The 22,128-nt window shown below is 35.6% G+C and overlaps 1 protein-coding gene across 4 annotated transcripts in view; it reads right to left on the bottom strand.

Moving 5' to 3' along the window:
• Nucleotides 1-757: 757 nt before the first annotated feature.
• Nucleotides 758-22,128, bottom strand: part of CNOT6L (CCR4-NOT transcription complex subunit 6 like) — a 132,240-nt gene continuing 110,869 nt past the window's right edge. For all 4 annotated transcript variants that reach the window (XM_010594117.3, XM_023553333.2, XM_023553335.2 and 1 more), the window contains 4 exons: nucleotides 17,539-17,690; nucleotides 14,361-14,588; nucleotides 12,095-12,297; nucleotides 758-8,019 (listed from right to left, as the gene is read on the bottom strand). In XM_010594117.3, coding sequence (XP_010592419.1) covers nucleotides 7,807-8,019; nucleotides 12,095-12,297; nucleotides 14,361-14,588; nucleotides 17,539-17,690 — 796 coding nt within the window. In that variant the 3' untranslated portion in view covers nucleotides 758-7,806. The remainder of the gene's footprint in view (nucleotides 8,020-12,094; nucleotides 12,298-14,360; nucleotides 14,589-17,538; nucleotides 17,691-22,128) is intronic.

Raw genomic sequence — 22,128 nt, 5'->3', positions numbered from 1 at the left:
GAAGACAGGAAGGTCGTCTTTCAGCTTTATATCCCATAGCACCGAGTTCAGAGTAGATCCTTTGAATGAGTGTACTCTCCTAAGTCTTGTCAGGTCCAGCTGCTAAGCTTAGTCAATACTAGTGACTCAGATCTGTCAGGATGGACTAGATTATGCCCTAATAACAAAACTTTGGTGTAGGTAAGACACTGCAATTTGGGAGTTATTTCTCACACACTATCCGCCCAGTCAGTAGGGGAGTTCTGTTCATCAAACTCACACAATGATCTAGGATGAAAGGTTTTATCCCAACACATGCTTCCATGATTACCAAGGCCAGAAAAGTGGGATATGGTAAATTGTACATTGGCTTTTAAAGCTAGCCTCAGAAGTGACACATGTCCCTTTGCTCAGATTTCTTCAGCCAAAGCAGGTCACCTAACTACGAGCAACTTCAGAATCTATTTTAAACAAAGTACTTAAGTAGTAATATAGCTTCCACCCAAAAAATGTGGCTATGAATTAGTAATTATTTTGCCTGAATTACAAAAAAAGTACTGACCTAAAAGCAGAGACTTTGCTGCACAGGTAAAGAGTCAAAAACCAAGACAAAGGTATGCAGTTGCAAAATGGCCATTTATTGCCTACAGGGGAAGGGAAGGGAGGGAGAAAAGGGGAAGTACACAGGTGCAAGGAAACAAGCATATATTTAGCCCTATACATCACGTGTGAGCAGTACCCAATCTCCAAAATGGAAAAAAGTATTTTGTCATCTGACATAGTAGTTAAGGTTCTTAAGCACCTCCCTTCTGAGCTGCCACAAGATTTAAAAGGCAGGACTGCTTTGTTTAGTCAATGTTCACATTAACGAAAAAATACTACCACCCAACTGTGTCCTTTTGCACGCATATTTTGTACAGTGTCTACTGTGAAAAAACATCTCAGCTGAGCAGTTTGGTCAAGATTCAGACCTCATCAACTGTTTAAATGTAATAAATAGAAAAATAAAGCAGCTGGTGATTTTGTCAGAGAGAATGTGTTCAATAAGAGCAGAACCATTTTCTCCAGGATGATGACAGAGAGTGTTAAATGATTAGAACATCACAGAACCAGTCTATTAAACATTAAACACTAGCAAGCTACAATTACATGGCACTTCATTAAATCTTCTAATTAAAAAATATATGTATTAGGTTTTAAACTGATTATTAGAACACAATAACCAATTGACTTGGTGTTTGGCTTTGTCTTAGGACAAAACCAAACTAAATACACAATCTAAAACAGTAGAATTTGTTTTGGAATAGAAACTACCAAGTATAAAGGAAAAAGAATTACCAAAAATTTTGCTCAGTTTTAAACTCATGTGCTTTACTTTCCAACCAACAGAATTAGATAGCTACAAAAACATATTATAAGCCACAGAATGACTCAAATGTATGCAAAACAATGAATTAATGCCAGGTAATGCAAATAAATGGACCTTTCCCTACTCAAATGGTAAATTGAGTGGAAGAGTAGATTGTCCCATGGACAATTAGTTGGCACTTGTTTTATGGTTGAAAGAAATCACAATAAAAGATATAAATTAATCCACGGTGAATTTGACCAACACCCTGGCCCTTTCAGAGAAAAAAAAAGGTACATTTTTTTTTTTTTATACACACAGTTTCTCCAAAAAAAAAAAAAAAAAAACCCTCCATACCATCCCAACCCAGAGACAACAAAACCAAAGTTGTCATCCTCCTAAAAATATTCCATGCATTCTTATTGAATGCTATTCCTCCACTTCTCCTAGATGAAAGAATTGCTTGCATTTGGACAACTGTACGAATGCCCATAGTGCACTTCTCAGTGCTGCTGGTGTTTAAAGAATTTGCCACTCACAACACTGAACAATTTCCAGATCCAGTGTGCAATAACACAGCCACCCAAACTTCTACCCTCCGACAGTTGGCAGAGCACCGCTCAGCAATTTCACAGGTAAGGGGATATATTTTTCTCAAGTTAAGCATGAAGAAAGGACAGTAGAGTTTCTGAATAAATACAAACCCAAGACACTGCATCACTGAACTGCATCAAGATTAAAACAAATGGGATATCAAGCCTATTCAGTAAGAAGCAAAGCCATGGTCTGACACATCAATACTGAGCCAATTTTGTAAGTTTAGATAACTAAGGTAAATTAAACAAATGTGGCACACACAACAATTGATAGCTTGAAAGAAAACAGTCATAGATCAGTAATTAGGAGTTAACACAAAATTGAAAGAGCAAGAAGGGACCATTTTGGCAAGGGCCACCATGATTCTTAAGCTTTAAAAGTTAAAAGTGACAGACATACAAACAGGAAAATTATCTAAATTTAGGGAGATTGTTGTAACACAAGTAACTGGAAATAGGTGCCAAACTATGCCTTCTGAAAGATTCTGAAAGTTGAATGTACCATGTTACTATGCCAGAAGAGTCATATCACTCGGCATTTGCATACTCTTTTCATAATGTGATTTATTTCTGATGATATCACCTCCAATGCCAATACAATGCCACTGAGTTTATACTGTGCCATGAAACTAACATTTAATAGATGAAATGTTCCTATTTCATATGCTTTGAAAGTGAAAGCTATTTTACTTAAAAACATTCCCATTACTTCGATGTCATAATGTTTGTTGAATGAAGCCTCAATATGCTTATTTTCCTTTGGTTCCAAGAATAACCCAAGTCTAACCAAGTAAGCTTATGCCAAAAGCAGTTACTAACTAGGTTAATAAAGCTTTCTTTTCCTGATATCTCCCCCTCTTCTTATAGTAGGGCTTGTGATTTAACAGAGAAACTTATATCAAGAAAGTATTTGGTTAAAACAAGAAATATGCATGACCTTCTTTGCCACCTTCCTGAAAAAAAATTTTTTTTTTCTTTCTGTAAATCTATTCAGAACATTCTGCAGTACTGGCATAAGGGCTTTCTTTTTTTGTCTTCTCCTATCCTTAAGCTTTAAAGGTGACACTTAAAAAATAAAGATTTGCACGTCGTTTTGTAAAATAAAAGATGCTCTTGGCATCCTGTTCTTATGCAGATTGCCACTTTGGTGAATAAGCCAGGTTAGAAGTGTACTAATTTACTTATGTTGGAATTGCAAATTTGGTGTTCAGGGTGCTATTATAAATTTATAACCATCCGAAGCAACCATAAACATGAAAGTTCTCATCTGTCTAACAAATTTAAAACTTTAGCTGAAGTTCCTGGCTCAGAAAAATATTCTAACTCCCTTAACTTGTCTACCTACAATTAACACTGTTCTACGAACATGATACAATTCAGAAGGAAAGGGATAAACATTTTGGTACCATGAATTAAGCACAACGTTATTCTACAACTTCCTTCCTACCTTTGGAAACTTGAACTGACTCTCCCACACATCATAAAGATATACTAAGAGGCAGGCAGATGGAAGTCAGAGAGAGTACCTTACGAATGTGAGAATTCACATTTCTGTCAAAATATAAGTATGTATGAGTGCTGTTTTAAAAACGTGCCATAAAGTTCTTGCTTGCTATAAACTATTATCGTTCTTATGAACTGCTAAATAAATCAGAAACCGATTTATTTATTTTTTTGATGACTGAAGTTACTGACCAGTCAGTGTTTTTTAAAAAGCTATTAAAATAGCAGAGAAACTCAGAATATAGACCCTAGAATCAAATAGGTAAATACTGGGACACTGTCAATTTTTATTGCTAGAAAATCTAGCCTTGTATTAGGAATGAACCATATGCCTCTGTTCCTTCAAAGAACATACTTAACCTATTTCTCCTTGTGCTTTCTCTACTTCTTGCTATTTGATACTGAAAGTATTGATGGCATTAATGATTTTTTGAAACTCTTAGAAATGCAAATACAAACTTAAATTTTTCACCTATTTAAATGTACTTAGGAGATACAATTTTATAATGGAACACAGTACATTTGCCCACGTTCCAGGTTTAATGTGCCACACCCCCAATTCTAGAATTGAATCAAGTGATATGAGCCTTAAATATCTTCCAACTTTCCCCTTTGCTTCTCTGTGATTTAATATATAACTTTCCGATGTCAAAGAATAAGACAAATAAGAAACGGAGCTTTGTATTTCTGCAAACTACAACACTAAAACAGTGGCTTCTTTAATACATTCACACAGGATGCTTATTAGTAAAATTAAATATTTGCCTATGAGTATCAGGAAAGTAATTCAAAAAGAAAAAGCTTGGAACAAGGCAAATGGGAGGGGGAAAAAGCTGGTCTCAGAACCCATTGTGCCATACCTGACTTTAACATGTGATATTCAAACATTCACACACCTTACATCAAAGAAATGAAACAAAAATATTCAGCTACATTTGTACAAAAATTTTTTTTTTTTACATAAAACATCATAAATCTTGAACAGATTTACTATATCTGAATTCTAAAAAGTTGCCTATAGAATGGTGCTGGGATTCTGTTCTCTGCTTGCTTTTAGGCAGTGCTGTTGCTTAAAAGTTGACACCAGGCACAATATTTTAAAACAAAGTCAACAAGCAAGGAGCAATAAGTGGATTTGAGCCTTTCTCAGATGTCAGTCCTGAGGATGCTGCAATATTCTCCATCAAAACGTGTAAAGCTATGAGGCGGATACTGATGCCTGAGAGAGTAGGTGACGTGACATGCGCTTGTATGAGAGCTGTAACGGCAAACAGTGCAGTTTTCTCTTCTTCAAACAACACTGTTTGTAATAAATTTAAAGAACACTCCAGTTCTTAGACAAATCATATTTAACAATTAAAAAAAAAACACATTATCACACTCTAAAAATGCCCAAATTTTCTTTTATCTTTAGATAAAATATGCAGCAGCCTCATGGCATAAAGCTTATTAACTTATTCTGAGAACTAGAAAGTATATGAGCATATATTTCACTTTGCACTGAATATATATCATATGTCATTCACCTCTTTCTTTTGGCTTCTCACTGCCAAAGTTCCAAATGGCATGCATTTAACAAGACAATACTGAGGAGAGCAGCATTTCTGATCATCTGAATTGGCAGCTCAAAACAAATACCACTCCTTTTACAAAGGGAACAAAGGGTGATGGGTGTGTGAGATTTGGGCAGTGGGCTAAAGGGAAACCGTGCACATGAAATCTGGGTTACCATGCCCCAAGTGTGTGTGCCACCCAAAACATAATACAGTTACCTACTTCAACAGGGCTACTACCAACATTTACTAAAACCACATTAAAAATACACAGGATAATGAATGGTTTGAAAGAGTGCATTTGGAAGCAGAGAGAACCCAATTACACACCTTCTGCAACAGAGTGCCTCGATCATACACAAAATAAACTTAAGCTGTTTACAATGTTTCCCAATTTTTTTATTTTTTCCCTCTACATTTAACTATTAAAAAAGTTTTTATTAATAAATGGGCTCCTCTGTGGTTCATATACAATCATAAGTGAACTTTAAATTCCATTTTATACAAACATCTCAAAAAATATTGGGAGTGAAGTATGGTAGGAAATATTGCTCACATTGCTAATTAACATGCGTATATGAAAGGAGGAAAATGTTTTGTTAGTGCATATACCTCCAGAGCAGAAAACCCAACCAAAATCAAAGATTTAAAAATAAAAACATACAGTAGCTGATTACAAAAAAAGGTAATGTCCACAAAATTAAGTTTTTCATGCTATTCTACTTTCCAGTACTATGCTTCAGGTAACCAATTCGCATGGCTAGATGTTGAATGCTTGAGGTATATAAGAAGGGATACCTGCACACTGAGGAAAATCTGTCATCTTAAGGGTTGTTTCTTTGTTTGTTTAACATTTTTAAAAGAATATTTTATTACATCAAACTTCATTCAACTACAATAACATTCCAATTGTAACAGATTACAAACAACGCCTCTACCAATAGGCACTTTTAAAAGAGGGAGTTTATTTAGGCTTTAAACTTCTTTACCCTTCTGATGTAATCCCATGTATGATATTACATCATCCCACCACCCTAGTCCCACTAAAATTATCCTTCGGGGAAATATTATCTTATATGGCCTGATTAATTTACTATGGAAAAAATTAGTTATAAAATGACCAAAGGAAATGCATCATTTAAGTCTAATAAAACAGGTTAAGATGTCAGGTTTGAAAGAGGAGACAAATTGTATATATTTAAAACTAATTGAATAATTTAAATTTGACCTGTACTTTATATATTAGTGAGACACAAATATAGGCTATTTTCTTTTAAAATTTCATTCACATAATGGAAAACTTCTTATTTATTAAAAATATCACATTTTGAGACTAGAAACAGTAAAGTGCATGAAAAGTTTAAAATATAAATTTCAGAAAACTCTTATAGCAGCAAAAAAGCAGAATAAAGAAAAACTTAAAAACACAGACACAACCTTTTCCTGTTACTGTGCCATATTAACATCAAGCAGCCAACCAATTTTTCCCCCAGAAAACGATATTCCGTTCACTGCCTCTTGAAGTCACAGATTTTCAAATGGCCCCGTCAGGGCAAAAAAAGGATGCCAATATATCTATAGCATCAACAGTGGGAATAAACCAGTAGCTTCTTAATTCAACCCTGACAGACAACAGAAACCAAGGTTAAAAGCATATGATAGCCATTTGGCAGCTAGGGCCAAGAAAATGATCCAAGGCTTTCAACTACTCCCTGTTCTCTCTCCCCGCAATCCTTTCGTTGTCACCTTAAAAAAACCAAAACCAACAGTCACTTAACCTATTTGGGAAACACGTAAAATATTTGTATGGCTTTCCCCTTCTCAAAGTTTGATCAGGGTCTTCTTATTCAGAGTACTTATTTTAACATTTGGCTGTAACAGCAAAAATGATACAGATCATAATATCTGTTTTCCAGCACAACCAGACAGAAAAGGTGGATAGGGATCAATAAAAAATGCTGGACACTAATTTTGTGATCATCTTAAGCATACCAAATTCTATTTTCAAGCTGTGTGGCAAGTATGAATTACCTGCTGTTTCCCCATAAATAAACTGGAGAGACAGGCTTAGAACTAATACCAAAAGGGGACCAAATAACAGGGCAATTCCTCAAAACATAAATAAATACTTAAATAAAAATAAAAAAAAAAACCCAAACAAAAACAAAAAAAGTGTCTGACTTACGAACTGTTACGTGCTGTTATATGCTTGATTTTGAAAACATACTGTGTAACCATCTTTAATTTCTCACTTTTTCTTATTATGACTAGAGGCTGTATCATGTTTTATATACAGATCAAACAAATTTAAGTGCTTTGTTAATGTGCAAATAACTTGGGGACCCAAAAGTCATTTTGTTATAAAGGAAAACAGAAATTCAAGAAAGTTTTCCCTGAAAGGCATGTCATCATTCGGTTTAAAACCTTATATTTATAGTTTTAAAAAATTGCCTTTTACAAAAATGGTTGGCTCATTTGGCCCCATTCAAAAGAAAGTATTTGTTTTGGAAAAACAAATACACTATTGTTAGGCCTTTAATTGGTAGTTTATCAATTATGAATGTGGAGTCTTAACATAATATGAAGAAGGCCCAATTTAAAAACATGTTAAATTAAAAATTTGGAACGAGAGCAATACTTTGGTTCCAACCCTAGTGCCAAAGGATACCAATATGCATGAAAATGTACAAAATCTTATAGCAAACATATAATGAAAGGAACCTGAAGAAGCAGCTTAAGGATGGCCATACTTCACTCCTACATACTCTGATTTACAACTGTACAGGTCCATAGCAACAGATCCCCGTCTTTGCGGGGCAGGACTCCACTACCTCCTATTAGGCAAGTGAACACCATTAACAAGAGGCAGGAGTGGAGGGTGGAGTTCAAGTTGTGTTAACAGTGAGAAGTGGTCTGAAGGGATGTGAGGGTGTGGACACCCAGTGATGTTGTTCTCAACCAGCCATTGAGGATCTAAAGGCCCCAGGACACCAAGCACGTTCATATGAGTCTTGGAATAGAAAATGTAGTCAATCACACCCTGGAAAGAGATTGGGGGTTGGGAAAGAAAGAAAAATGTATGCTTAGAAGGAAGAACAATTCAAGATTCATAAAAAAAAATTCATAATTTGTAAAAGCCAAATAACTGAGTAATCTGTACTTCTAGTACCTGTTGTCTTAACAATGGATCAAATAAAACTCATATCTTCAGTGGGTATTAACATGAAATAAAGGTGGCTCAATAGGGAAACGCAGAACCCAAAGCTTTGCATTTGTGCATAATTGATAAACTGAGAAGCTAAACATACCAAATTATGTCTAAGCATCTTTAGAATTGGCCTGCTTGTTTTGGTGAAATCTATCAATATAAATATTATAAAAACTACACTAACTCAATCAGTTACAACATGCAAAAAATAGTTATTTACATAAACAATACATAGTTAATGAAAAGGTATGACTCAAGTTAATTCTTTTAATAATAATTGGAATTATTAAAATTATTTGTATATTAAGATATCTGAACACACCTGAATGAAGCCATGGTAAAGCACATCTTCAGATTTGTTAATCCTAGTTCAACTTTCCCAGATTTGCTACGTACATATAAAACACTACAAATAAAACTGTTCTAATTTCTGCTCTTTAGTTTAGAATATTCATTTTCACAGATCCTGGTGTACTATAAACTCTGAATTTTCTTGCTGCATAAGGATATCTTAGCAAAAAACATTCGGCAGGGACCCATATACATCAGATGTATCTCTCAGAGCTAGGTGATTTGATTTGTTTGACCACCAAATCTCAAAACCAGTGTGCCTTTATTGTCTCAGTCTGTATATCCAGGAGAGAAAAGTAAAATTTCTTCCTAGCTGGTTCCTATCCAAATCAAGAGAGCCGGAGCCCAAATATGGAGAAATATTTTCACACCTGGGACTATCTATTTATAAATACTACGCACACTGAGTTTCATCCAATACTACCAATATTTAAGAAATGATATGATCACAAGCTATTATTCCTTTATTTCAGCTCATGCCCCATTTTGCAGTGACACTTAAGGAAAGCAGTTAATAACTGTCAGGTGGTTTTACTTCCCCTTATGAGGCTACCCTTTGTTTCAACTGGACACAAATGAAAAAGTCTCAAATACTTATGTTGAATAAAACCTCCTATATCTTTTCATTTTATGAGAGTGCCATCATGCACATCAGCACAGGCCCCAAGAAAGATGCTAAACACTCCAGAAATTAAGACATACTTAATGGGAGGCATCACTTGTAACTACTTTGGTTTGAAATGTCCACAGTAAACAGCTGTAATCAAATCCCTTATTAGCAAGGTCACATCTGTGAACCTGACCAGTATCTGCACATACGCATGATGTGGGACGAGTCTCTAAATTTGACCACATTCACAAAGGAGGCTACAGACCAGTGATTCTTGATTTTTTTTTTCGTTCAAACTTCTTTTTTAAAGACTGTAATATGGAAAAATGCAGTCTTTATATTAATAAAGACCATATCATATAAGTTTATAGAACAGTATTTGAGAAAAGTGAAAATAGTTCACTAGATAGCTTTATGCTAAACTGTTTTTTAAAACAATGTGAGAAAATTATAATACAAATCTGATAATGTGACAGAAAGGTTAACTACTTGACATACAGGAAAGCTCTCCTTCCTCTTTTCTTTAAATGATTCAAGTACATCCTTATATGGGGGCGTGGGGGAAGGACGAAAAAGCAGCAGAAAGTTTGAATTAAGCTGTTTATTCAACTGACCTGGTCTGCAAGTAACGTTGGGAAAGGAGTAATTTTCCCAGCGGTCTGCAAGTAACGTTGGGAAAGGAGTAATTTTCCCAGCTCTTTACCCTTTAAGTTCTAGATTATATGAGTTTCAGTTCTAAATACCACTTTTCTACATTTCTATCTTATTTAAGGACCAAGAAAGTAACAAACAAATGCTAAGCCAAGTAAACACAATTTAAAAACACTTCACTGATGCAGTGTCAGATTACTGTATTTAAATCTGTATTTAATGGCGCATCGCATGACATTTTATATTTGTTGTTCCCTATTTTTTTTATCCCTTTTTACTTCAATATTGGTATAGCACTAATTATACAAAATGCTTTGTATAAAATCGAAAAGTTCATTGTCTGTTACTTAAACTAAAAGCTCACTGTCTGGTCATTCTTCCTTCCCTTTCCATTTCACCCTCCAGTTCCATCCAGCCAACATATTTCGCTTTCTTTCACCGATTTACCGTCCCGTCCCATCCCGTCCCGTCCCATCCCATACATCCAAAACAACAAAAACTCTCTGAGCCAGGCACTTCTGTTTCTTTAACTGTACCTCTTTGGGTTATGTAAATGGTTCAAAAAGATATTTGATTCAATTATTAACATATGTGAGATCTCTCCCATCAACAAAGAATTTTAAACCAATTCAAATGACTGAAGAAAATGGCTTAGACTATAATGTATCAAATTTTATTTCTCTCATTTCTGCTTTATGAAAAGGAAAAAATAAAAAATAAAAAAATCTAGGAGAGCTTAAAATGATTTGGTCTGTTCACCTACTCATATACCAAAACTACAGTAATAGCTGCACATCTATTGAGCACTTATTTTGGGAAATTTTATTACAGGTTTTCTGGGTTATGCTGGCAGTGATGTATTATATATCACTACAGTCACACAAAAAGGATTTAACCTACAGAAAACTACATATCATTGAATCTAGAGTTTTTCCTTTACGCTCACATTACATAAGAGCAGTGGTGCGCTGGAGCCAGCTTATATCAGCTTTCTTAGCACCTCTTCCCAACTCTACATCCAGTGGCATTATGTTGGTAGCTTGAAATCTGCTGCAGTGGGAGTATTATACCACAGTAATAAGCAAACACTACAAATCAGAACTTCTTTTTCCCAGAAAGCTGTTAAGTATTTATTGGCACACCACTGCATATGAGTGATTTGAAAAAATAAACTATGACTGGATAGACTTGTCCACACTAATAGCAAGAACACTAAATTCAACAACTTCTAAACATTTTTTTTTTCATTTCATTACTATAAAAGCTGATTAATAACATCAACACATGAATTTCCTTTCTCCTTTCTGCTATTTGTTCCTCAGAAAAGGGGCTAACAAGTACTGAAAATGGAAAAAGGTTATTGGAGATGTGAATAAAGCCTGTTTCATAAATTTCCTTTGTATTTATTAAATTCCCTCTAGTCTTCTTATACAAAACCACTTTGTAATATCTACATTTTTTTTATTTTTTATTTTTTTAATACCTACATTTTTTACAGATATACTAGTATAAGATTTTAGTGTAAGTATCTGAAAGGCCAGAAAGTCATGCAGAGGTATGAGAGGAGAGCTACAAACAGGTAAAGCGATCAGAAAATCTGTGAGGGGAAAGGAGTATATATTATAGGAAGCCACCACAATCAATCTTTCTAAAGAATGCCAGTCCTGTACAATAGGCCCCCAATTTTTTTTTTTATTTTGCTAAAATATATTTCTTTTCCTATTTTAAGTTGACACTATCCACTGTCTGGGAATATATTAATACAAATACATGGATGTAAAATAGACCTCAAGTACAACCCTCTCTAACCACACCCCCAAAAAAACCTGGAAAAAAATAAAGATAAATGAGATTATCAGAGGAAAGTACAAAGAAATGATTGAGGGAATACTACATAAAATAATTCAAGGTGAGTTTAGTTATGTCAGGTGCTAATTTTTGGGGTCCTTGATCAAAGTTAGAGATGGTACGAACAGATGACAATTAACTATATTAATACACATAAAGTGTTTTGAATAGTGCCTGGCACGAGAAAGCATTTTAGGAGTTTTTGCTATTATCACTATTATGTGAAATATGAGCAAATAAGCGTTCAAAAAGAATTCTTAACACAACAGTAATAACCACAAAACCCAACAAACTTCCTTACGTTTAGGTGCACCTTAAACTCAACATTTTGAGAATCCAAAAATTTCTGAATATTATACAATTAAGCATAAATGAAAAATTTACATTTTTTTGTCATGTGCTTATATTTGAAATAATTTCTACATCAGCCCAGAAGCTGCCACTCACTTTGAAATCAAAGGTGTAATTGGTGTAAGGCATCAAGTTATTTTCATAGGCGCTCTTAAGTTGGAAGCCATGTGTGATTCTCCCTTCTGAGCTTCCATTCTTTCCATTGCAGCTGAAGTTCATAAGACATTCATTGTACCTTAGTTCCTTGAAGTCTTTATGGTTGTCAGCTACTCCTCCATTGCTTAAATATTCTACAACACCTAGTGGAGCAAAAAAGAAAGGAACACTACCATTTAGCATTGAGTCCTTACACAAACCTTCATAACCAAGAACCACTGCCAGGAATTGGACCAGGTTCAGAACGGTTTTATTAGGTTGAGCCATATGAAACCATCCTTGTGTTTGTCTGCTAAAAACAATAGACTATCAGTAACTTCATATGGTTCAACCCAATAGAATGAAGGGTTTTTGCCTAGTTCAGAGCAAATTATCAAGATCACGTAGGAATTTGCTCCATTTTCTTAATGGTTCTTCAGGCTAGTTTCCAGGGCACAGGATGGCATTCACCAGGAAAATCTTTATCATAAAACATTTTTAGAATATCATTCCAAACCTCTATCTCTTTATTATTTCCCTATTCTACACAGTCAACAACTTTGTGAATACATAAAATGCAGCATACATAATAAAAAAAAAAATTATAACAAAAATAGATTTTTTATCTTCAATATTTTAATTTCTAGGGTCAGCTAAGCAACATCATTATTTTGAGCTACAGTAAGATTTCTCAGTCTGACACTGCAAAGAACATTGTATGACAGAGGTATTAAAAAAAAAAAGAGGTATTAGATGTGTCTAAAAAGCACATGAGAGTAGAAGCATTCAAAAAAAGTATACTGCTTTCATTGAATAAGTGAACAGCGGGAAAAAGTGTCACAGTACTTATTATTATTATTATGACTTGTCATTTAAGAGATTAGTTGTCTCCAGTATTGTAAACAGGTGAAAGGGAGCTATCATTTATCCAGCATTTGCTCCATGCCTGGCACTGCTCTAAAGTGCTTTACACACAAACTTCAGAAACTACCCTACAAGGTGAATAAAATTATTGTCCCCTTATTACATGTGAGGAATTTCATCACAGGCTGGACAGCTAGTAAGTAGCTGGATCCAAACCCGACAGTGTAGATCCAGAGTCAACTCTTAATGCTGTACTGCCAAATCACAGGTAATTGGCTTAAGCAGATCCAGTGAGATAGGAAGAAAACTTCTTATACTTTAGAAAAATTAAACTCAGGGGAAAAAAAAAAAGATCAAGAAAAGAGGATGTGGTTAAGGTGCCGAGTGGGCTAGGAGTGAAAGACAAACATTTGCAAAGGATGATATCAGCATTTATTTGCTAAGAAGAAAAAGTAAAGATGTTTTTAACTTTTACGAATATTCCTTTTATAAGCATTTGGGCTGGTTTATGCTTACAGTTGAGGTATTATTTTAAACACTTACAAAAAGCTTAGTGATAATATACAAAGTCTAGAGTACGCTTTGCTAATAGCAAAAGAGCATAACTTCTATGTTTCATGTTCGAAATTTAATACTTAAAATACTGAACCGATGTTTTACAAAGCTCTGAGTGACATAAAATAGGACAAGAATAGTTTAGTGGAGCTCAAGAGTTAATGTGAAATCCTAGGAGATTCTGATTACTCTTTGCACCTAATATCAGTATTCAATTATCTTTTAACGAATTCACTTAAAAGTTGCTAAAGTTATTAAACTAGGTAAACTACCTACCTGTGCTGAGTATTTTCTGGTTACCCCTTCAAATCATCCTTCTTCACTATACTCTGTACCTCAGGAGACTGACCATTACTGCACCAACTGCAAATCCCTGCCTTCTAGCTTATAGTCGGGTTTGGTCAATGGACAGCACTGGCAGGAGAGCTTGCTGATTTGCTAAGAATTGGCCACTTCCCTCAATTCAAAGCCATAGCTCCTGTTACATGGCCTATAGCACTATTTTTTCTAAATCCTGGTAACAGCTCCCACTATTTTCCCCTTTAGGTATAGGGGTAATAAAGGGCCCACAGCATCCCTCGTGCCAGAGTAGTGCATCATTCATTGCTGGTTTCCCTTAACCCCACCCACACCTTGGAAAAAGCTTCTTTATTAAACTTGCCTCTATTACCCCATGTCCCATCCCTGGGATTCTGACTGATACACGCCCTAACTTAGAAGAGAAATTCTCTACTCAAAAGTTAGGAGCTAGCTGGGCTTTCAACTAAAAGCAAAAGTGAAAGAAAAGAGGAAATGATATTACAAATACCTGAATCTGGCAATGAGTTAAGATCTGCACATAGCACCAGCGGGATAGAATTGGGATCTGCAGTTGGACTGCCAGGCCTACTAGAGGCTTTCTCCAGAATGTTTTTAACTTCTGAGACAAACATCATGGTCTGGATGAGTTTCACATCAGAATACTCTGGGTCCCAATGCATGTGGGCATTTGCCACTATAAGCAGCTGTTTGTCTGCAGCATGAATAGGCTTCATACCTAAATTTAAACATGAGAAAAAGGAGGATAAGGTTATGTTTTATGTGCCAAGAGAAGTGGTAAGGTTTTCTCCCAAACACCCATAGCCACTTCTTTATCCTTTTCCATGAATTTACACCTTGTCTTTTATTTGAAAAAGCACTTTTTACAAGCCAAAGTAGAGACTGTAGTGATTCTAATCTGAGAAATGCTCCTCGAGATCAGGGGTCAGCAAACTGCCGCCCACGGGCTAAATCTGATCTACAACCTGTTTTTGTACAGCCTGTGTGAGCTCAGGTTAGTTTTATATATTTTTTCTAATATTTATTTTATTTTTAGTGAAAATATACACAGCAGATCATACATTCAACAATTTCTATATGTACAGTTCAATAACAGTGGTTACATTTTTGACAATGTGTCACCATTCTTGCTATCTCTCCCATATTGTCTCACCGCCACTGACTTAGAATCACTACTCCTTAAACTAGTCATCTGTGCTTCACGGTTACTGTTGTCAGTTTGAGGGTTTCACAGTTTTAAAGAGTTGTACCACCAACCCCCCACCAAAAAAAAAAAACCTGTGACAAAGACTGTATGTGGTCTACAGAGGCTAAAATATTTTCTAACTGGCCTTTTACAGAAAGTTTGCTGACCCCTGCTCTACATGCCTAAATTAGGAATTATGCCATGATATTTTTTTTTTTATAGCCAAATTTTTGGAAACCCTGGTGGCGCAGTGGTTAAGTGCTACGGCTGCTAACCAAAAGGTCATCAGTTCAAACCCACCAGGCACTCCTTAGAAATCCTATCGGGCAGTTCTACTCTGTCCTATAGGGTTGCTATGAGTCGGAATTGACTCAATGGCAATGGGTTTGGTTTGGTTTTATAATCAAATTTGATTTTAGTACCTTGGATTTACTGAGTTTAGTTTAACAAACACTTTAAATATCTCTGTCATTTAAACATTACATTTAAATATTACAACAGCCCTGTGAAGCAGGTTTTCAGTGATCTGAGTTACCTAATTTAAATTCTTCCCACTGTCCAGTACTCATGCACCTTGCATTTCCTGAGCACATGACAGATACCCAAAAAAACCCCAAACCCACTGCCATCGAGTCAATTCCGACTCATAGTGACCCTATAGGACAGAGCAGAACTGCCCCGTAGAGCTTCCAAGGAGGGCCTCGTGGATTCTAACTGCCGACCTTTTGGTTAGCAGCCGTATTCAGTCTCTTCAGTGCTCAGGTTCACTTGCAAAATGAGATATTCAACTAGGAAATCTTTCAGGTTTTTTTTTTTCTTCTAAAATTCCATAAAAATAAATATTAACAGAGTACTTTCAAAACGGGATAATACACTGAAGATTGTATTAAACTTAACATAGCTAGTTAACATGTACGACAAAGAAAGCAGTCCCATAAAATATCCAAGGCACAAAGCTCAGTATGCATGGTATGATGCCATTTAAATAAAGTTATACACACATATTCTGTATGATAGTATATACACAGGGAAATGACCCATCCGTAAAGAGTGTGAATGAGATGAGGGGATTCTCACTTTTTACCTTACATACTTTTGTGCTATTGGAATATTAGTAAACACACAAATTTAATTTTTCTACTGAAATTTCTATAAAATATCTCAATTTTTTTCCATTAAAAAGGTAAACTTTGCAGAAAAAGATCTAATTCTCTATGTGGCTGGGACTATTTTGGCAAAGCTAAGTTTTCTTCTGTCTTACCAAGTTATAATTATCTTTCATGTTGAGAAAACAAGCAATTGAAATATCTGTCACACATAACAGGAATAGTCACTTCAAAGCAATTCGATCCTAAGATAAAATCTTACAGCCAAAATTCTCTAAGCTGTCTACTTTTCCTAGATATTTTATTGTTTCACTCTGGGCTATAGATTAAATGTTCAGCATTATCAAATATGAAAAAACTTGCCCCTTCAAAGGAGCCAAAAGCACCTTCTATATTACTAAGTTCCCCTTCTAAGAACGTTTAAGAGATGAATATGTCAGAATATGGAAGGGGCCACTGTACAATTTATAATTACTCTTCTGCAAATTCAAAGAAATGTAAAATTCCAAAAGAAATTCAATTTTCATAATACTAAGGAAAAAATAATTACCAAATTTTTAAGGATGGAACTGAAAGGCCATAAACCCAAAAATGGAGAGACTGAAAAAGAACTCAAAATTTCATATCAAAAACTGATTGCCTTTGATGGTGGGAAAATCCAGTTCGACAGGTATGGATGTTCTGAAGAGTTCAAATCAATAGTAAAGGCAAAATTTTTTTCTTCTGCTGTAAGTGTGGGGGAGGGGGGAAATGGGGGACTGACATTGTTTTAAACCCTTTCCTTGCTCTTGCCTAACAGATACCAAGTAAACAAGGAAATGCTCAAAAGGAAGCAGTAGAAAGAAAAAAAAAGGTCTGGGAAATGCAAAGTACACAGTAAATTCTGACTCTGAAGGAAGCTAGAAATAATCTAAATGCTAAAGAAAGGTATCAGGTAAGATCCCTCCCTTACCTTGACAATGACTGAGATACAACAAAGAAATCAGAGAAAATGTGCCAATCACTTAACCTTAAAGACCAAAGAGTCACACTCAAGAAGCTAAAAAAATGGCTGGAAAAATGACCAAGTCATCATAATTTCCAAATTCGGCCTAAGGAAAGCATTTCCTATTTCAAAGAAGCTTTTGGAATTAACGGCATATTAAGAAGATTTTCCCTTACACAGATTACCTGGTAATTAATATCTCAAGAAAAAGATGATCCTTTACATAGCAATTAATGCTATTTTCTTGCCCATCTCCCTTAACTTTCTTCAAAAGAAAGGACAAGAAAATAACAATGAAATAAGTAACGGCAAGATCCTCTCCACTTGCTTTCAGATAGGAAAACTGTCAAAGGTGTTTATTTTTAATAAGAATATTTTAAATTGCACTCACCTGCTCCAAATAGTTCTTTGTGGACCTCTAATACCACAGCTACACCAATGTTATCTTTTGTCATCACTCTGTTAAGCATAGCTTCGGATCCATCTGAATTAGCCATTGCCACTTGGTTAAATTCCACTGTATGCTTCTGCACCAATGTAAATCTAAAAGTACAATTCATTACTATGATTTTAGGTACTTGGATAATCATGTTAAAGGAAATGAAATGATGGGGGCATGAGATACACACACAATTATTGTCTTCCTTGTCATTTTTCTACCTGTAAGTGGCTACATGATACACTTCTGGCTAATGAGAGAGAAAACCAAAAAAAAAAAACAAACCCATTGCCATCAAGTCAATTTCAACCCATAGCGACCCTACAGGACAGAGCAGAACTGCCTCATAGGGTTTCCAAGGAGCGGCTGGTGGATTCGAACTGCTCACCTTCTGGTTAGCAGCCTGACCTCTTAACCACTGCGCCACCAGGGCTCCAATGAAACGTAAGAAGTCTGATACAAAAACTCTCAGAAGCCCTATCTCCCGAAGATGGCATATCCCTTCACTCTTTTATACCTTTACTCCTTCCAACTAGTGCCTGGAGGAATAACAATCACCTGTGACCACGAGGTAGCTAGCAAACGGGCAAAAGCCAACCCAGTAAGGATGGGAAAGCAGCTGAACCAGTTCTGGAATGCTAATTTCTAGACTTCTTCTTGTGTGAGAAAATTACCCCTCCCCCACTTGGTTAAGCTACTGTCAAATTTTCTGGTATTTAAAAGTAAATATAATCTTCACTGAGTAAGCAAATTAATTAAAAAAAAAATCCAAATAAAAATCTACCTACCTATTTGCAGTTTTCAAAAGATTTGTTAAGAAAATGCAGGGACACACCCTATCTCAGGCAAAGAGTAATTTTTCTATCTCGTTTTTACTAGAAAGCTAGAATTGAGTGCCTGTGTTCAGGAAAACAGGTTCTGTTATGATGAAGAAATCGCCCTGTGATTATAGCTTCTGCACTAACAGTATTTTCTTTCCTTTGTGCCAAATTATTAAGTATTGTAGAGTTGTAGGATTTAAATGAACTGAGTCTAACCAACATTTAATAGTTGTGTGACCTTGGTCAAGCCATTTAACCACTTTCAGCCTAATTTTATGAAATATTTGTATAACAACATAAACCTACTAAATATAAATATACTGATTATTTTTCACTGGGTGCTAAGATGGAGAGAAGACATTTTTGCTGTTATAAATGTTCCTCTCTGCACCTTCCTCCTAGTTTTAAAACAGTAGCCTGTGTATGTACCTTAAAAAATATCGACTAAAAGCTTACCGTGTGGCAGAATAATGTGGAAGATGAAACAATACTCCTTTTCCAAATCTGAATGTCTGAGCTGAGAAGAGTAAAAGAGTCATGTGCCTATTTCTAACCCAGAGTGCTTAAAGGGAGTATAGTTTTCACCCTCTATTGTAAAGAGGTGAGCTCTTAGCTGAAACATGAAAGATGATGAGTTAGCCATGTAAAGTGGGGGATTAAGGCCATTCCAGGTAGAAGGGAAAAGGTCCTGAGATGGCAAAGTTTTGTACATTCAGTGGGTAAAAAAGAATGGTGAAGGGGAAAATGGTACAAAATGATGCTGGAGATGAGAGGAAGAAGAGCCACCGAAGGTTCTAAGCAAGGGTATGATGTGATTTGATTAATATTTTTTAAGATCGCTCCAGCTGCTTTTAGAGGGTCCAAAACGGAAATTGGGAGACCAGATAGGAAGTTTTCAAGGTTGTTTGAACGAGAGATGATTTTGGCTTGGACTGAGGTAGGAGAAATAAAGAGAAGTGGGCATATTCAAAACATGTTCTGTACAAAGAATGGACCATCCTCTATATTAGACTTTTTTAAACATACTTAAGCAAAGAAATACCTTTTTCAAAAAGTTCTAGTGCGATTTTTATACATAAAACAGATCAAGGTAGTATCATGTCAGAATAAATCACTGAAAACAATGAACTTGTTTTGATGAATATAAAAATATGAAACCGGAGGCTATAGATGATACTTATATTCTTCTATCAGTTTCAGTATCTGATGTATTTCTGTATTTCGTTTTGGTCGCACGATATTAATAAAATTCCTGATTCACGGATACACAAGGATATGAGGTAAACAGATTTAACAACTGGCCTTGAACTCAGAGAAGGCATGTGAGCAGGTAGAAACTTGATACAGAAGTTTATACTAAAAGAAGTTAATGAAGCAGATTAAATTAGTAACATTTCAGTGATTTCCAAAGTGTTAAAATTTGAAACATTTGGGTACACATATGTTTAACTTATAGTTTAATTATCTGTATTTAATTTTTTAAAATATCTTCTTAATATTTACAGAATGCATAAGGCCCACCCAGGGTTCTACAGAAAAGTCTGAAAATCTTGCTTAATACAAATATTTTTAGTATTGAAATATTTTACTTTCACCAAAGATAGGCCATTCTATTTTTTAGGGAGTAGAGGAAGGACTCATTATTAGAAATGTCTTCTTTAAATTTTCCCTGTATCTTTCTTCCATTAAACCTAGATTTAGATATTTTCATAAAAGGAATATAAAATAGATCTAATTCTCTTCTACTTGACACTCCTTTAAAAGTCTGACAATAGTTGCCATTGTTCTCCCACCTCAAGTTTTTTCCAGAAAGGAAACTGTCAATTTCTTACAGGACACATGACTTTAAGACAGTTGTCCATTTGAACGGTTCGAGTTTACCTAAAGGTGGAAACTTAGAGTGCAGTACCTAGAACTGGGTATAAATGAACTAATGCCTTCTTTATTTCAGACTCAAGATTGAAACTGCACACTTTGGGACAGCCATATAACTTATAAGTTACATAAAACAAACAACAAGAAAACCAACTTCTTCTTGTCAAGTCAATTCCGACTCATAGCGACTCTACAGGACAGAGTAAAACTGCCCATAGGGTTTCCAAGGAGCAGCTGGTAGATACGAACTGCTGACCTTTTGGTTAGCAATCGAGCTCTTAACAACTAATGTATATCTAAAACTTCTTGGTCTTTTTCAATCTTAAACCAGTTCTCCTCAGTCCTATGCATTTATAGGTGTTTAAAAAACTTCATTTTCTTAAGCTAAATATACTTATTGTAGAGATTTGGGAATAAAGAAAATGGAAAGTCATCTCTCGTTGTTGTTAGGTGCCATCAAGTCAGTTCCAATTCATAGTAACCTGATGTACAACAGAACTAAACACTGCCCAGTCCTGTGCCATCCTCATAATCATCGCTATGTTTGAGCCCAATGCTGTATTCACTGTGTCAATCCATCTCATTGACGGTCTTCCTCTTTTTCACTGACCCTCTACTTTACCAAGCATGATGAAATTCTCCAGGGACTGGTCTCTCCTGATAACATATCCAAAGTACTTAAGACAAAGTCTTTTTGTCCTCCCTTCTAAGGAACATTCTGACTGTACTTCTTTCAAAGACAGATTTGTTTGTTCTTCTGACCCTTCATGGTATCTTCAATATTTTTTGCCAACACCAAAATTCAAAGGCATCAATTCTTCTTCAGTCTTCCTTGTTCATTGTCTAGCTTTTGCATGCATCTGAGGCAACAGAAAAAACCATGGCTTGGGTCAGGTGCACCCTAGTCCTCAATGTGACATCTTTGCTTTGTAACACTTTAAAGAGGTGTTTTGCAGCAGATTTATCCAATGCAACACGTCATTTGATTTCTTGACTGCTGCTTCCACGGGCGTTGACTGTGGATCCAAGTAAAATGAAATTCTTGATAACTTCAGTGTTTTCTCATTTATCGTGATGTTGCTTACTGGTCCAGTTGTGAGGATTTTTGTCGTCTTTATGTAGAGGTGTAATCCACACTGAGGGTGGCAGTCTCTGATCTTCATCAGTTAAGTGTTTCAAGTTCTGTTCACTTTCAGCAAGCAAGGTTGTGTCATCTGTGTAACAAGGGTTGTTACTGAGTCCTCCTATAATCTTGACGCCACATTCTTCTTCATTCAGTCCAGTTTCTTGGATTATCTGCTCAGCTTACAGACTGAATACGTATGATGAAAGGGTACAACCCTGTTGCACACCTTTCATGATTTTAAACCACACAGCACCCCCTTGCTCTGTTCAAATGTCTGCCTTTTGGTTTATGCGCAGGTTCCCCATGAGCACAATTAACTGTTCTGGAATTGCCATTCTTTGCAAAGTTACTCATAATTTCTTATGATCCATATAGTCAAATGCTTTGGATAGTCAATGAGACACAGGTAAACACCTTTCTGGTATTCTCTGCTTTCAGTCAGGATCCATCTGACATCACCAATGATATCCCTCATTCCACGTTCCCTTCTGAATCCAGCTTGAATTTCTGGCAGTTCCCTGTTGAAGTATCCCTGCCATTGTTTTTCAATTATCTTCAGCAAAATTTTACTTGCATATGTTATCAATGGTGGCATAGTGGTTAAGAGCCACAGCTGCTAATCAAAAGGTCAGCAGTCCAAATCCACCAAGCACTCCTTAGAAACTCTATGGGGCAGTTCTACTGTCCTATAGGGTCGCTATGAGATGGAATCAACTTGAC

Source organism: Loxodonta africana, chromosome 5, assembly GCF_030014295.1.
Source record: "Loxodonta africana isolate mLoxAfr1 chromosome 5, mLoxAfr1.hap2, whole genome shotgun sequence".
Lineage (NCBI taxonomy): Eukaryota > Metazoa > Chordata > Mammalia > Proboscidea > Elephantidae > Loxodonta > Loxodonta africana.
Note: the sequence above shows the minus strand (reverse complement) of the source record. Positions and strands in the feature narration are given on the sequence as shown.